Source organism: Hypanus sabinus, chromosome 21 (assembly GCF_030144855.1).
Source record: "Hypanus sabinus isolate sHypSab1 chromosome 21, sHypSab1.hap1, whole genome shotgun sequence".
Lineage (NCBI taxonomy): Eukaryota > Metazoa > Chordata > Chondrichthyes > Myliobatiformes > Dasyatidae > Hypanus > Hypanus sabinus.
The window spans coordinates 27,953,099-27,971,123 of record NC_082726.1 but is presented as its reverse complement, the minus strand read 5'-3'; the positions used below and the strand labels follow the sequence as shown (position 1 = coordinate 27,971,123).

General features: G+C 39.7%; 1 protein-coding gene across 39 annotated transcripts in view; it reads left to right on the top strand.

The window, feature by feature from the left end:
- The window catches only part of LOC132379214 (CUGBP Elav-like family member 4), an 816,081-nt gene that overhangs the window by 534,787 nt on the left and 263,269 nt on the right, over positions 1-18,025 (top strand). For all 39 annotated transcript variants that reach the window (XM_059946891.1, XM_059946889.1, XM_059946900.1 and 36 more), the window contains exon 3: positions 1,165-1,213. In XM_059946891.1, coding sequence (XP_059802874.1) covers positions 1,165-1,213 — 49 coding nt within the window. The remainder of the gene's footprint in view (positions 1-1,164; positions 1,214-18,025) is intronic.

Sequence of the window (18,025 nt, the reverse complement as noted above, 5' to 3'; positions counted from 1 at the left end):
ATCCCCACTCTGGCTCCTCTCTTATCTCCTTTCTTTTCCTTACCTGCCTATCACCTACCCCTGATTCCCGTCTTCCTTCTCTTTCTCCCATTGTCCACTCTTCTCTCTTGTCAGATTCCTTCTCTTCAGCACTTTAACTTTTCCACCTTTCACCTCCCAAATTCTCATTTCATTATCCCTCCCCTACTCACCTACCTTCCCACTCACCTATCTTCACCAACCATCTTCTAGCTTTTATTCTTTCCCCCTCCCCATTTTCTTATTCTGGCTTCTTTTCCCTTCTTTTCCAGTCCCGATCAAGGGTTGCAGCCTGAAAAACTGACTTTTTATTCCTTTCTATAGATGCTGCCTGACTTGCTGGGTTCCTCCAGCATTTTGGATGTGTTTTTCTGGTAGGTGGGGCAAGGAAATGTGCCACTTCCTGGGCTAGCACAGGCAAGATGGACCTAATATCCTTCTCCTACACTATAACTTTTCCTCTTCCAATATCTAGCACAGTGTGATGGGTAGACACTGCATGAACTCTTCCTCAGACTGGATAATTTGGAACAAAAGAGCAAAGTCTCAGGTTAAAGGGTAGTCACTTAGGCAAAACATTCCTTATATTGCCTATACTGGAAACCTTGAGCAAAACACACAAAGTGCTGGAGGAACTCGAAAGGTCAGGCAGCATCTATGGATGGAAATAAACAGTCAACATTTCCATTAGATATAGGACCATAAGACAAAGGAGTAGCATTAGGCCACTTGGCCCATCGAGTTTGCTCCGCCATTTGATAATAGTTGATTTATCTTCCCTTACAACCCCATTCTCTTGCCTTCTCCCTATAGTCTTTAATGTCTCTACTAATCAGGAACCTATCTACCTCTGCTTTAAATATGGGTTTTGGATTGAGACTCATGAACATCTCCAGCCTTCTGTGTATGTTGCTCAATCTAAATGCTGTGAAGTTATAAGTCTCTGAGATCTTCACCTTGAACCATGGTCTGCTTAATGGTGAGGCAGACTCATGCATTTGTATGCCCTGCTCTGGCTTTTATTTCTTCGATGCTGGTTTATCTCTTGCTTTGATAAGTGCTGTAAAGCAAATTTTTACCATATTTTTGTTCAAGCCTCCTTGTTTAATTGAAAATGTTTAACCACATTTTCCTTTTCCTTTGCAGATGAACCGACCCATTCAGGTGAAGCCTGCCGACAGCGAAGGTCGAGGAGGTAGATATTTAACTTCACAATTACACCTCTGCCTCTAAAATTACCTTCCATCAGCTTAAGCAGCAGAGGGTTGATAAACCACTGCATTGTGCTGTGTGGAAGCCAGCTCGCCAAGAAATTTAATCGATGTTCATGTGCCTGACAAATGGCATTCCATGCCAAGTGAAATTTAATTTGTCCAGTTAATGTCCCTTCTCTCAATTGGGAAATACACAAATGTGTTGCTTTACTGACAGTGCTGGACTCCTATTCACAAATAATGCAGGCAATGTCAGAGTGTTGATACAATTGCCATCTGCATCAAGGTTGATGAGTCTAATCTAATGTAGTCTGGGCCCAGTTCTCTCTTTGATTCATCAGAAAGGCAGGTTAATGGCCGACAAGTGTTTGTTTCCTCTGCTTGTCGATATAGTAAGCATCGTGACACAAAGCAATTTCTGCGTGAGGTGGAAAGATGGACTTTCCCCTTTCCTCAAAGAGAGACAGGAACTCAATCACTTGTGACCTTAGGCTGAGAGCTGGACATGTCTGGCCAAGATTAAACTATCCTAGACTAAGACAGGGTTGATCAAATCATTCTACTAAGAATTTACTGCAAGTTTTTGAATAAAGAACTGCTCAGATCTTATAACTTATATTGTCACTTAACCCATTTATTACTTTGTTAAAATAATGCATTAGGTATGGTGGTGACAGTATTCTTCTTTAGCGATGCAACAAATAAGTCCTCTCGGTTTGGTGAGTTGTTTAACTCCATATATTTTGTCTCTGTGTTACACTTCTCAAAATAAACACGCAATTCTGATCACAATTTAGTGAAATAATATTAGAATTTTCTACACTCTGGTTCCATACTGTCATATACTTTTTGACAATGCTGAATTGAACGGAGATTTGTTTTTAGTTTTGTTTTATTATTGTAATTCTAAATTGTAGTAGATCAATATTCATTGTTTTTGGGAAAATGTTGCTTTGACAGATGACTTTATAGTGATGCCTCAAGTGCAGAATTTGTTTTTACATTTATAATTGTCAGTTAATTAAACTACCTAGAGTCTATTGAAGTTATTGGCCTATCTGATCACCAGCATGGCTATCTTCCTAATGATATCATCTGAGGGCTTGTTACTTTCCTGACTATGTCATCAGCCTTTAAAGTGATAGAGTCATAGAAAAGTATAGCACAGAAACAGGCCCTTTGGCCCATCTAGTCCATGCTGAACCATTAATCTGCCTGATCTCATTAACCTTCACCCAGACCATACACCTCCCATCCATCTACCTATCTACGTTTTTCCTAAATGTTGAAATCGACCCCACTTCCACCACTTGCACTGGCAGTTCACTCCAACCTCTTACCAATCTCTGATTGAAAAAGTTTCCACTCATGCTCCTCTTAAACAATTCACCTTTTACCCTTAACCCATAACCTCTTTTATTCTGACAGGAACATATAAACACTGTACTCTCAAAATTTCACCTTTTAATACCTCCCACTTACCAAGTAAACCTTTGCCTGAGAGCAACCTGTCCCAATCACACTTGCCAGATCCTTTCTGGTACCATCAAAATTGCCCTTTTTCCAACTTAGAATCGCAACCAGAGGAGCAGACCTATCCTTTTCCATAATTACATTGAAACTAATGGCATTATAATCCCTAGGTGCAAAGTGTTCTCCTACATAAACTCGGTCATCTGCCCTGCCTTACACCTAATAGGAAATCTAGTATCACACTCTCTCTAGTTGGGACTTCTGTGTACTGATTGACTAAACTTTCCTGAACACCTTTGACAAACTTTTTCCCATTTAGCCGTTTTACAGTATGAGTGACCCAGTCAATATATGGTAAAGTGAAACTACCTACTATCAAAACCTTACATTTCTTGCCACAGTCTGGAATCTCTCTGCAAGTTTACCCTTCTAAATCTTGTGGACTGTTGGTGGTCTATAATACAATCACAATAATATGGTCATACCTTTCTTATTTCTCAATTCTACCCATAAAGTCTCACTAGACAAATTCACTAGTTTGTCCTGACTAAGTACTGCCATGACATTTTCCCCGACTGGTAGTACAATCCCTCCTGCTCTATCATATCTAAAACAACGAAACCCTCGAACATTGAGCTGTCAGTCCTGCCCCTCATACAACAAAGTCTCACTAGTACCCTAAGCTCATCCGTCTTTCCTGCAATATTCTTTGAGATATATGCAGCTCAGAACATTTGTCCCACCATGCTCAACCTTTCGATTCCTGACTTTGTACGTAGACTTAACAATATCATTCTCCACAACCACTCCACTATTTGTTCAGGTTCCCACACCCCTGCAACTCTAGTTTAAACACAATCCCCCCCCCCACCCCCTACCCCCACCACTACCACCACCAAGCCTTCGCAATAGCATATTAGTGCCACTCCAGTTCAGCTGCAAACAATCCCATCTGTGCAGGTCCCACCTTCCCTGGAAGAGAGCACAATGATCCAAAAAACTGAACTCTCCCTCCTGCACCAACTCCTTTGCCAGATGTTAAAATGTATCATCTCTCTTTTTCTGGCTTTCACCAGCACGTGGCACAGGAAGCAATCCTGAGCTCACAACCTTGGAGTTCATGTCTTTTAACTTAGCACCTAAATCCCTGAATTGACTTTGTAGGATCTCGTCCCCTCTGCATTTAATTTACTTTCCTTGATTATGTTATTAGTATACAATTTATTTCTCTGGATATGCAGGTTTAATGATTTAATATGGGAACAATTTAAATACTGTGATAGTTTATACATTATGAGTTTCAAGAAGGTGATTGAAAAATGTTTGCAGGCTGTTCTGTTATCTGTCACGGAGCAGGGGGAATTGAATGAGCTCATCCTTTTTCTTAGATGAAGATTCATTTAAGCGTGATGTGCCACCAACACACACATCACAGAGGCATTGTATGACTAAAACGTGACTAAAACATTTAACAATGTCCTCCAGGAACCTCCTCATGAAGAATCTCTTTGTTCCATTGCTGCCCTTCAAACACAGCTTGAATACCTTTCAGCATTTATAATCCCAATTATTTCAACTAAAGCTGAAATGACAGCTAAATTTTTTTAGTAATGTATTACCACAAGAAGGAAACATTCAGTCCACAGCCAGTATGTATCTCAACTCGATTTGCTTGGCATTGACAGAAATCCTTTGGGACACTTACCTAACAAAAATATTGGACTTATAATGTAGTTATTCCACCAACTACTCTCTATTATGTGAGAGAATTCTCTGTGTCTATTGCAATGAGGAAGTACTAAACTTGAATACACCTACCACACTCTCTTTACAATTCATGTCAAAGCGAATTTGGATATTCTAATTGTTAATTATCATAGTTGATGGAAAGTAAGCTTTCTATGCATGTTGCTGTACTAATATCATTCTCTATGATACTGAAAAAATACTTGGTAAGTTAAACCAACACAGTATGATATGAGACAAGCAAGAGAGAAGAGATGCCTAGTACCAGTTCAGGCCCATTCAGTGCTAGCAACACATGGCACTGTCCATAGTGGGTAAATACCCAATTCTACATTCATCAGATAGTTCAATGCTATTTTCAATGCTACCACATGCTGAGGCAAACACTGGTTTGTAACAGAGAGAAAATCACAGCTTGTAAACTGGACCAGATCTTTCGAATATAACTTTATACTTATTTAGAGATACTTCGCGGTTACAGGCCGTTCCACTCCAATAAGCCCATGCCGTCCAACTACGCCTATGTGTCCATTTAACCTCCTAACCCATGCGCCTTTGGAATATGGGAAGAAATTGTAGCACCAGAGGAACCCCTCACAGTCACAGGGAAAATGCACAAGTTCCTTACAGACAGCGGTGGAATTGAACCCAGGCCACTGACACTGGCACTGGAATAACATTATGCTAACTGCATACTACCATACCTTTACAGTTTTCAATGATTGTAAATCAAACAAACATCCCTAAAGGCCCATTGGGAAGCTTCTCTTTTTTTATCTGAGACGCTGATGAAACTCTGTGCTGGCATTTAACATGAATTATGCAGATTGTTCTTCTTCACTCATTTTGCATTAAGAATTTGCGACTAACTGAAAGAAAGTTAATAATTCATCAGAGAAATAATTAAGGTGAACTAGTCTGTAAGTGTTATCAACACAAGTTTTGCTTTAAAGAAATCAGAAATTGGTGAACTCCCCAGTAAGAAAGTACACAATTTTGCTGAATAATCAAAAAAAGATTAAAAACTCTCAAACTAAACCAAAAAGAAATACTGAAAAATACAAACCCTGTTAAAAAATGCTTGCTACGTTAATCTTCATTTATCTAAAGTGGCATGACAGCATAAAGTGACTAACAATGGATCGTGTGCATATCCTGCCGTATTTTACTTAATTTATGTATTTGCTGTAGATTTTGGATTTAACACATTAACATTTTGGACATGTTTTCATTTCCATTTGTGCAGTAGTTGTGTGCAGTGTGAGTTACTATGGTCTATGTGGGAGATAAACTTTGGAAATTACACAAGGTACATATTTGCTATCATTTGTAAATTCCATTTCGTTTCTGGACTTACAGAGGGTTGTAAGTGCATGGAAGTTGAACATGCTGTTGGGAGGTCCGTGAAGGGGGATATATAGTTTCCTCAGTCTGTTTTATCAAACATTCCTTCTCGATACTGCTTCCTAAACAATTGAGATTTATTTTCTGAATTTGGTAGCTGGGAGCCAAAGTACAAAGAGAGAAAGATGTCAGTTGTTCCAAGGAAACAATGTGGCAAAGAGATCGACCAGTCAAGAGTGCTTTGTGCTTTCCTCAAGAATCTAGAAGCAGCTGCATTAACTTGCTGGTGACACACACCAAGGCAATGGTGAGGCTGCAAAGATCCAACAAACCAAAACAATTCCATGGCCAGTTTCGAATGCAGAAGACAGTGCCAATTGTAGTGTGGCATGACTTGCCTTTAAGGATGCATTAGTGGAAAAGTGTATATACTTCTCCCTACATGCCATCTTCCTGTCTCAATACTACAAATCAGGTCTTAAAAATAAATGAGCATACATGATCCCCTCCATTGCTCATCCCTTTTCCATTCAGAAATGTAGCTGTGGTTGTTTACTAATTACATCAGTATGTATTAGCATCAGAGGTCTGGATTGATAACCTGGAGGCAACATTTTGAATTCCATCTCAGGAATTCAAATCTGGTGAAGTAAGAAAAAGGTCTGTTTAAACTCCCTGATATGTTATGTTGAACCCATTTAGTTCTTTATGTTCTTCACGGGTAAAAACCTATCATCCTTACCTAGTCTGATCAATATGTGACCACTGGTCACTGTGTTGGAATTTTAAGATGAATGATTAAAAACAATATAGAATCAGAAGCATGACATCAAGCCAATGCTGACATCTACCCTCGTTGATGTTTAAACTCAACAGCATATTGTCCTATCTCCTAGAATCTATTAATCCTAGTTCTGAATGCATTTATTGACTGTTGACAGAAATCTTTGGGATTTTTCACTCTTGGGAATTTTAATCTCATTTTAGTCTGAAAAGATTTACTCTTTATTTTCTGACTATGACAGTTGGTTGTAGACTCTTTAACCATCAACTCCACATCTGAGTAGTGGTCCTCAAAGAATTTTGTATATTTCTTCATGGTCACTGCTTATTCTTTAAAGTAGATGTCTAACCTACACATTTTCAAATCAAGTTTATTGTCATGTGCACATCTCTCTCTCTCTCTCTCTCTCTCTCTCTCTATATATATATATATATATATATATACACACATAGTCTATATACAATAGTAAGATCTTTACTTTTGTATTCAACACTTCTTGCAACATATTATATACCCACCAAAATGCCTGATGCATCTGAATGTTAGAGACACAAGAGATTCTGCTGCTTCTGGAAAACCTGAGCAATACACATAGAATGCTGAAAGGACTCAGCAGGTCAGACAACATCAATGAAGGGAAATAAGCAATTGATATTTTGGGTTGAGACACTCCATTAGGACTAGAAAGGACTAGAATGGAAGAGGGAAGAAGCCAGAATATGAAGGTGACGGGAGGGGAAAGTGTATAACTAGGCAGGAGGAAGAGATAAGAGGAATATGATAAGAGAGCATAGTAGAATAAAGGGAAGGAGCTGGGGAACTGGAGATGTCATGAAGGTAGGGGAAAGAAAAGAAAGTATGAGAGGGCCACCAGAATGTGGGGAGAAATGGAGGGGATTGGTTAGAGAATTTTCATGCCATCAGGCTAAAGACTACAGAGAAAGAATGTGAGTGGGACTCCTCCAGAATGAGTTTGGCCTCATCGAGGAGGCCATGGACAAACATGTTGGTGTGGAAACGGGAAGTCAAATTGAAATGGGTATCTACTGGGAGATTCTGTCTTTTATGATGGACAGAGCAAAGGTGCTTAACAAAGTAGTCTCCCAGACTGTGTCGGGTCTCAGAGTAAGGATAATGAGCTAGTGATCACCATTCTGACTGAGAGGATTCTGCACTGCAACATGGTGGTCTTAAAGACAGAACCAAGATACTGTAGAACTTATCTTTTGCAAATAGGCTCTTGTGGTTTGTTTTTACTACAGGGACCATACTCCTGAAATATTTCAATTATCTATTCATTCACAGGTTGTAGACATTGCTGACAATGCCAACCTTTAGTGTCTATCTCCAACTGGCAAATGAGAATCAGCTTCAATGGGAGGCCTGCAGTCTCAAAGAGGCCAGAGTGGGTAAAGATATCAGATTCGCATCCCTGAAAGACATTAGTTGACAAGATGAGGTTTTAAACACAATCCACTATAGGATTTTGTGGTCCCCATTGCAAAGATTCGCTTTGACCAATTTCACATTCACTTCATTGTTTGAATGTAAATTGCACAGTCCCCTTGTAAGCAGATATTTCAGGCCTCTCAAAGCCAGACTAGTAATGCACCTTTCCCACACTAACGCCTTCATTGTTCATTGCCTGTCAAGTGCTTTAAGACCGATTGAAGATGTGAAAGGTTTGATATAAATGCCTGGTCTTACTTCAAAGCTAAAAAAGATTTCATTTTGGGACAATTGAGATTTTTCACCAAGAGGACCAGCTAAGAGTGAGTCATTGGCTTTTGGATAAGAGAGGTTATTCAGTGAAGTGTGGAGATGGCAGGCGTGGGTGTGTCAAGTCGTGCAGGTTCATAATTTAGTTTCAGACTCAGGTGGCAGGGATAAATTCTTACTGCTTATAGATACACTCGAGTGAATTCTTCAAATCCTATTTCTCCTGCACCACTGCATAAATTAATGGCTGTCTTCAGCAGACAATGGATCTGGCAGAACTTGGGATGTGGCCAGAATGCTTAGAGAGCTGTATTGGACATGTGCCTCAGATGCAATGGGTGAACACATTTATCAGGATAAAAGAGCTGTCAAAATGAATGAAATGAAAATAAAGATAAGAAAATGAACCAAAGGATCAGGTGTGGACTTTCTCCCTATTATTGTCCTGTTTAGTTGTAAATCATGCCCAGAAAATTTTGATTTTGTTTGAAGTATTTCTTAGTGAAGGCTGACATTACCTACCTGGGCACCTTAAGAAAGATAAATCATTGGAGCTCGCTGTTAAGATGGAATAATGAGCCGTACAGTGATTTCTGTTGGTCCTACCCTTACCTTCAGGCTCAGGAGGTATCAAGTCACATGCAGAATCGGAGAGAGTCTTCATTAGTCAGGGAATTGAATTGAAGAGTCACGAATCACAGTTACAGTTCCATAAATGTCTGGTTAATACCTGGAGTATTGTGTTAAGTTCCAGTCCCTCATTATAGGAAGGACATGGAAGCTTTTGAGGGGGTGCAGAGGAGATTTACCGGGATGCTGCCTGGACTAGAGGGCTTGGCTTATGAAGACAGGTTGAGTGAGCTAGCGAAGGAAGATGAGAAGTGACTTAATGGAGGTGTACAAGATGATAAGAGGAATAGATAGAGTGGATAGCAGGAGATATTTTCCCAAAACAGAACGTGAAAGGGCATGATTTTAAGATCTTTGAAGGAAAGTATAGGGTAGTGTCAGAACTAGGCTTTTTACACAGAGAGCAGTGTGTATGTGGAATGCACTGTCAGGGGTGGTGGTAGAGGCAGATAAATTAAGGACATTTAAGAGATAGATAGGCATATGAATAAAAGAAAAATGGAGGACCATGTGGGAGGGATTGACTAGAATGAGTAGGTGAAGAAGTTGGCACAATATCGTGGGTAAAGGGCCTGTTCTATGCTGTACTATGTTCCTTGAGCAAACATGGCCAATATTCCACTCAAACCTGGTGTAATATTCGGGACAAGAGTTTCTGTCTTTTGAACTGTAGGCAATAGATACAGACTGTCCAGGTGAGAGGGGAAAAGTTTAAAGGGAAGTGAAAGGCAAGTTTTTTACACAAATAATGGTAAATGCCTAGAAAAGGCTGCCAGCATGGAAGCAGGTACAATAGCAGTATGTAAGGGCTGTTAGATAAACATGTGGGTGCAGGCAATGGAGGGAAATATGCAAACTGAAGAGATTTAATTGAATTCATCGTCATGGTTGATGCAAACGCTGTGGGCCAAAGGGGCTCTTCCTATACTGTACAGTACTGTTCTGTCTTCTATAGTTATGGATCAGAGAGTGTCATCCTTTTTGTAATTAATTCATTGGAATTCAGTGAGGGTATAACCGCAACCCCAGCGTTCATTGTCCATTTGTTAATGCTCCTGAATTGAAGTAATTAAAGGTCTTGAGTCACATACATGCTAGGGTAAAAGGAAATCAAACAAATGTGGGGTTAATTTTGCAACAAACCATAGCTTTTCCATCAGCACATTGTCTAAATACAGTTCCAAATTTATTCAATTACTTAAATTTAAGTTCCCCAAGTTCCGTGGCAGGACTTGAACTCACATCCACCCTGCTCCCTATCCTGTCACTGTTAATCCAGCAACTTAACTACTTTTCTGCTGTAACCTTTAACTGAGGAACTAAATACTTCCATTGAAACTCAGTTAATGACATTTAACTTGTGCTATTATTGTTAAAGTTTCTCCCCGAGCCAGCAAATGACATTTGTACAGTTAATATGATTTCCTCAGCATATGTTCTAAATCCCATGCTTAAAAAAAATCTGTATTTCTATAACATATTCCATTTGGAAATTTTGGAAATGCACCCAACCTGCACAGAAAAGAGTCATAAGTGGCATTGAGACCAAAGTGATCTTTATTTTTAATAAATTAAATTTAGTAAATTTAGAGGACTAGAATAAAAAGCAAGGATACATAATGCTGAGGTTTTATAAGGCACTGTTCAGACCACATTTGGAGTAATATGAGCAGTTCTAGGCCTCCAGAATGTATTGGCATTGGAGAGGGGGGCTTATGAGAATAATCCCGGGACTGAAAGGGTTAACATATGAGGAGCATTTGATGGCTCTGGGATTATACTCTCTGGAGTTTAGAAGAATGATGGGGGAATCTCATTCAAACCTACCGAACATTGAAAGGCCTTGACAGAGTGGATAAGCAGAGGATGGTTCCAATAGTGGGAGAGTCTTGAACCAAAGGGCACAGCCTCAGAATAGAAGGATACCCTTCAAGACAGAGATAATGAGGAATTTCCTTAGCCAGTCTGTAGTGATTCTGTGGAATTTATTGTCACAGACAGCTGTGGAGGTCAAGTCTTTAGGTATATCTAAAGCAGAAGCTGAGAAGAAAAATAAATCAGCCATGATTGAATGGCAGAATAAACTCGATGACCTGAATGACATAACTTCCTGCTCCTTTGTCTTATGGTCTTTAATTGCTGCTTAAGGGATTTTTTTTTTCCCTTTAAAGCCAGGAAGAAATCTAAAGGTATCTTTTTCAGACTATACCTGTGAGACATCCTGAGAGGAAAGGCAGAGCCTTGGTTTGATGTTGCATGGGAGACATTCTCCATAGAATAGGAGTGTCAGCCTAACACTTTGTACTCATGTTTCTATAGTATGACTTGAACAAAGCACACAGACCATAGAAAATGCAATATCTGTGCTCAGAAAAAGGCCTTTCTACTTATCTTGTCTCTGCTGAGCAGGAACCCAAATTAAACTAATTGACATTTTCCTGCACATGATCCACATCTCTTTATTTCCTGCATATTCATTGTCTGTCTAAAAACCTCTTCCACACCTCTATCATATCAATTTCTATTCACATCTCTATCATATCCATTTCTGTCTACATCTCTATCATATACTTTTCATCCACACCTCTATCATATCTATTTCCATCCACATCTCTATCATATCCATTTTCATCTACACCTCTATCATATAATTTCCATCCACATCTCTATCATATCCATTTCCATCCACATCTCTATCATATAATTTCCATCCATACCTCTATCATATCCATTTTCATCCGCATCTCTATCATATCCATTTCCATCCACATCTCTATCATATCCATTTCCATCCAAACCTGTATCATATAATTTCCATCCAAATCTCTTTCATATCCATTTCCATCCATTACAGACACCTAAACTCTCTTCGGATAAAAAAACTTGCCCGACATATCTCAACGTCCTTCCAAAACTGCAGTACACATAATATTCCAAGCGTAGCCTGATCAAGGTTTTACACAACAGCAACATGAATTTACTGACTCATTGTATAATCAAAGAAGGAAATTGATTGTCACCTTGTCGTGGTGGAGAAGCTTGTGTGGTCTTGAGATCCCAAGAGTAATGCCATCTGGAGCTCTGCTCCTGGTAGGGTCACCCATGGTGGTAAGGTCGAGGGTGAGGTCCCTGACAAAGAATAATCCAACCAAGAACTCAATGGTGGAACAGGCAGATGAAGTTACTTTGAGCTCAACAGCTATGAAGGCAGATGAAGGCTGCAACAAATCCATCAGCTCCAATCGTCGTGATTTCCATGCCCATTGGAATCAGTTGGTTGATTTGTGAAGTATCGTGTGCTTCTTGGAGTGCAACATCAAGTACACATTAAACAAATGCATGTGCAGGCGTCTTCGCTCTGTGGAAACGGAAAGAAGACCATCATCCTCGACCTCGAAGGATGACAATGACAACGACAATTGGAAAATGCTATATTCTTTCTTTACCACTGTCTACTTATGTTGGTGCTTTTAGGGAGCTATGAACCTGGACCCTAAATTCAAAAGTAAGTGCAATTTTTAAACGTTAATCCTTGTGATTCATAGGCCATTGGATATTGTTTTGGCTGGCAGCACAGTTATGAGATGTTCTAGTATTTCTTGCAAAGGATGAACTTGATTGAAATGCAATTAAGAATTGCTGTGTCTGGGCCAACATTCCACCCACAGTCATTCAAAGAAAATATTTTCTTCTGTTTCATAGTATATTGCCATGACAGAATGCTACATTCCCTCTCTGTAAGGAATCATTTCATCAAGGCTATAAAATAAATTTAATGAATATTGCACAGTTGTTACCATGACAATCTTTTTATTCTAAAAGTTTTGAGGTTTTTGATATTGTTAATTAAGTTAGCATATGAAAGACACTCAGTGGCCATTCTATTTGATACCTGAGTGTACGTCTGAGGTCATCTGCTGCTGTAGCCCATACCCTTCAAGGTTCAATACAAATCTTTCTTTTCATTCTTTATGCTGTTTTGAGTCTTGGTTTACACAGAAGAGTTTGCTGTTCTTTTTGTGAAAACATCTTTCCTCACACTCTTCTAATACCCAAATTCTCTGTATATTTAGTTGCTGACCTCTATGCTCAGGAAAAATCCCCTACCTGTACAGTCTGACTGATAACTTCTCTCTTTTCCTTGCATACTTACATGGGATGGAGAATCACTGGCTTCTGCTCCAGCTCTTAGGTTTGGAAGGTACCATGTGTGAATGCTCTTAACACAGGCTGGCTATTGCATACCAGCTGTCACACAGATTTGGCAGAGGGAGGTATAGTCCTAGAGCAAGGAAGCTCGAGAAGGCAATCACACAAAACCACCCACTGCCATCCCCTTCCCCACACACACACACACACACACACACACACACACACACACACACAAAGCTACACATTCACACACAAGCACTCACATGAACAAAGCCCCCCCAACACATGCACAAAGAAATATGAACATATATACATAGACATGTCTAAGGTCACAATTCTCACACACACACAAACACATTCCTGTTTCAGAGAGTACAACTCTAGCATTCCCTTGTAAGTCAAACTCCACAACTTGACCCATATCTTTGTGAATCCCTCTTGGTTGCTCTCTGGTGCAATCACATATTTCCTGTACTGTGTGACAGAACTACACACTTGGAATTAGCTTTTATTTTTCACTTTGCTATGCAGGATCTAAAGCCCTAGGTAACAACTAAGTACGTAAACACATCCTTGGTAATTTGAAGAAGAGAACAAAGTGATTTTGGAACCTATTCAAACCCATTGCAAAGGACTTTATTAAAGTATTGATATGGAGGTCATATGACTGGATGAATGCAGATGCATTATTTTTGCATGGTTATGTTCAAAGCATTTCTTTTTATATAAGAGCACTTCGGAAATGATTTAAAATGGATGTATTCCATTGATTGAAATCAAGTCTCATTGATGTTATTCAGATGAAAATTATTCCACAAGCTGTCAGGTCAAATTGAACCTTCTAATCCAAAGAATAATGCGATAGGTTACCAGGGAGAAACCATTAAAGTGAACAGCGCGCGTAATTCAAAAGACAGCTGGAACCATTTATGCAGCATAATGTAAATAAATGATAAAAAGGTAAACATGGCTTGAAAGTGATGGGACAGGTATTAGGGGAGAGGGTAATAAAGTTCTAAGAAAGGGGTAACTTCTTCACTCAGAGGGTGGTGAGAATGTGGAACAAGCTGCAAACAAAAGTGGTGGATGTGGCTTTGATTTCAACATTTAAGAGAATTTGGATAGGTACATGGATGGGAGGGTTATGGAGGGCCATGATCCACATTCAGGTCAATGGGTCTAAGCAGATTAATAATTTGCAGCAGACTAGATGGGCCAAATGGGCTGTTTTTGTCTTGTGGTGCTCTATGACTCTAAAATTCAAAGTTCAAATAAATTTATAATCAAACTACATATATATCACTACATACTACCGAGTGATTCATCTTCTTGCAAGCATACTCAGTACAAAACAGAATAGAAAAATAACCATAACAGAATCAATGAAAGATTGCGCCAATGTAGGCATTCAACCAATGTGGAAAAGACAAAAAAAGTATGCAAAAACAAAAAGAAAGAAATAATAAATGAATAAATGAATGAATGAATGAACGAACAGATAAATGAATAAATAAATAAACAAACAAAGAAACAAACAAACAAGCAAGCAAGCAATAAGTATTGAGTATATGAGGTAGAATGTCCTTAAAAGTGAATCCACAGGTTGGGGTAACATTTCAATGACCTTCAATGACCTTGCATCTATAGTAGTTTGCCAAAGTTTTAGATGCTATGCCAAATCTTTGCAAACTCTGAAGGATGTGGAAGTACTGCCGTGCTTTCTTCATAATTGCACTTGCATGCCAGGTCCTGGACAGGTCCTCCAAAACAATAACATCAAGGAACTTAAAGTTGCTGACGTTTTTCACCTCTGATCCTCTGATGAGGACTAGCTAATGGACCTCTGGTTTCCTTCTCCTGAAGTCAATATCTCCTTGATCTTGTTGACATTGAGTAAGAGGTTGTTGTTATGGCACCATTCAGCCGGATTTTCCATCCCCCTATATGCTGATTCATCACCACCTTTGAGTCAGCCTGTGACAGTGGAGTTGTCAGCAAACTTGAATATGGGATTGGAGCTGTGCTCAGCCACGCAGTCATAAGCATAAAGCAAGTAGAGCAGGAGAATTAGCACACTGCCTTATGGTGCAGCTGTGCTGATGGAGATTGTGGACGAGATATTGTTGCCAATCCAAATTGACTGGGGTATGCAAGTGAGGAAATCGAGGATCCAATTACACAAGGAAGTATTGAGGCCAAGGTCTTGGAGCTTATTGATTAGTTTTGCAGGCATGGTGGAACTGTATGCTGAGCTGTAGCTGATAAAGAACATCGTGAGGTATGCATCATTGTCATCCAGATGTTCCAGGGTTGAGTGAAGAGTCAATGAGATGGTATCTGCTGTGGACCTGTTGCTCTGGTAGGCAAATTGGAGCAGATCCAAGTAAAAATCCAAGATATGTTTCATCACCAACCTCTCAAAACACTTTATCACTGTAAGTGCTACTGGATGATAGACATCGAGGCAGGTTACCATGTTCTTCTCAGATTGAAACCTGCTTGAAGCAGGTGGGTATCTCAAACTGTCGAAGCAAGAGGTTAAAGATATCGGTGAACATTCCAGCCAGTTGATCAGCACAGGTTTTTAGTACTTGACCAGGTAGCCCATCTGAGTCGAATGCTTTTCATGGGTGCTCGCACATTGGCTAGAATGTTTCTGATCCAGTTTCCCATTTTAAGCAGCGCATAAGAAAAACTGTAAACTCCACTTGAATTAAGATACTCAGTATCCGGGCCTTATTGTTCTCTCTCCACAATGTTGATCCCGCAGTGAGAGTAGTCGTTCACACTCTAATCTTATGAGATATTTGCAGGTGGAGAGAGTGACAGGCGGAAATGAGCTATCTGGATCGGGAATAGGACAAAATACATTCAAGGGCTACAGTAACATATTAGCTGTTAGACTGGTATCTGGAAGAACAAACTGAAAAGCGCTTAAGGCGCTTAATATCATTCAAGACAAAGCATAGGGATTAGGTGATGCAAGTTTGAATCTTAAACCTCCAAATGAAGAATTTAAATTTAAGTAAGTATAGGATGAGATACTTGAGTCATCAATGGTGATGGTTGTAGTTTGAATCTAAGCACTCTTTATTCGCTATAAGCAAGAAACAAAATCTCCTCAATGTGATTTACAACACACAGCATCATTGCCGCTCAGATCAATTGAAGATGGTGAACATCAGCCCTTTCTGCCGTCTCCATATCCTGGGATAATTAAAAATGAGAAATGTATTCTGCATTGTTCCTTGCAGGGCTGGAATTAATTCCCAATGATAAAATGATATCCTTGGCAGAAATGCTGGATAATAGTTTTAATGGTTATTCACCATTAACATTAAAGATAGATGTCAGTTCTATCTCTGCGCATGACTTTCTTCTTTCATCTGTCTCCTTTGAGCAGTCTCAAAGTTTTGTTAAATCCTAGATTGGGATAAACATGGGAGAATTTGTTGCCCAACCATTGGTACCTTTGGAGAAGTAACAGCGAGCAGCTTCCTTGAATCATTGAGGTGGAAGTTCTCTCACAGTACTGATAATTCCATTATCACATAGCAATGACCAAGGCATGGCCAATGTGTCTAAACCCACTTTGCATCTTCGACACAGTTGAGCTGAGTGGCTGATAGAAGGCTTAGGAGAGAGCTGAATAGGATTCAAGATGTATTGAGAATTCAGATTGGGAAAAGTGCAATCGTTCTGCCTGCTAAAGAGGCGGGAAGAAGAAGAATAGAATCAAGATCTAAATCTAAAGACGAATGTCCAAGGAGAGATTAAAAAACCCAACCCTGATACTCAGTGATATTTGCTATAATTGATTTTCTCAATAGTTACACCTTATTTATTTTTCTATTATTATTTCTTTTTGTATTTGCACAGTTTATTGTATTCTGCACACTGCTTGAATGCTCAAGCTGGTACAGTCTTTCACTGATGACATTATGGTTATTATTCTATTATTGATTTACTCAGTATGCCTGCAAGAAAATCTCAGAATTGCAGATATGTGCTTTAATAATAAACTTACTTTGAACTTTGAGTCTTGCCTTGATTGATAGGGTTCACCATTCAGTAAGAGCACATGTACATCAGCCACAGGACCACAGGAGCAAGTCAGAGGCGGGGTATCCCACACCATGTGCCTCACCTCCTGACCTCATTTCCCAAACTTTTCCTACACCTACAAGTCACAGGTCATGAATGTGATAACTTTCTCTCCACTCACTTGTACAGCTCCACCCCAACAACAATAAAAACTGACACACCATCCAGGTCAATGAAGGTATTTGATTAACACCCCATCCACCACCCTAGATATTCATGCACACGGTGGCTGCAGTGAGTGCCATTGACAAAGTACATTACAGCTATTTACCTTAGCTACTCAAAAAGCAAATCTCATGAAAATGAACTTCCCAATCAAGAAGTCAGAACAGCATCTTATTATTTTAGTTTTATTTTATTTGGAAATACGGTATAGTAATAGGCCCTTCCAACCCAAAACTACTGTGCCTAATTATGATCAATTAGCCTGCTGACCCATACTTCTTTGAAATGTGGGAGGAAACCGGAGCACCCGGAGGAGACCCACATGGTTGCAAGGAGAACATGCTGTACAAACTACAGTCTTTGGGTGAGAGAGCACTTCACTTGTGAATCTGTTGGGGGAGTAATTGCTTTCCCAACCCCTTCCTTCTTCTTCTGTTCCTCATTCTGGCCTCTTTTCTCTTCTCCTCACCTGCCTATCACCTCCCCATGGTGCCCCTTTCTTCCACAGTTAATTCTCACATCCAATCGGATTCTTTTTTTCTCCAGCACTTTACCTTTCCCACCCGCCATCAGCTTCATCCATCACCTTCTAGATAGTCCTCCTTCCTCTGTCCCCACGTTTTTATTCTCACATCTTTCCCCTTCCTTTCCAGTCCTGAAGAATGGTCTTGCCCAA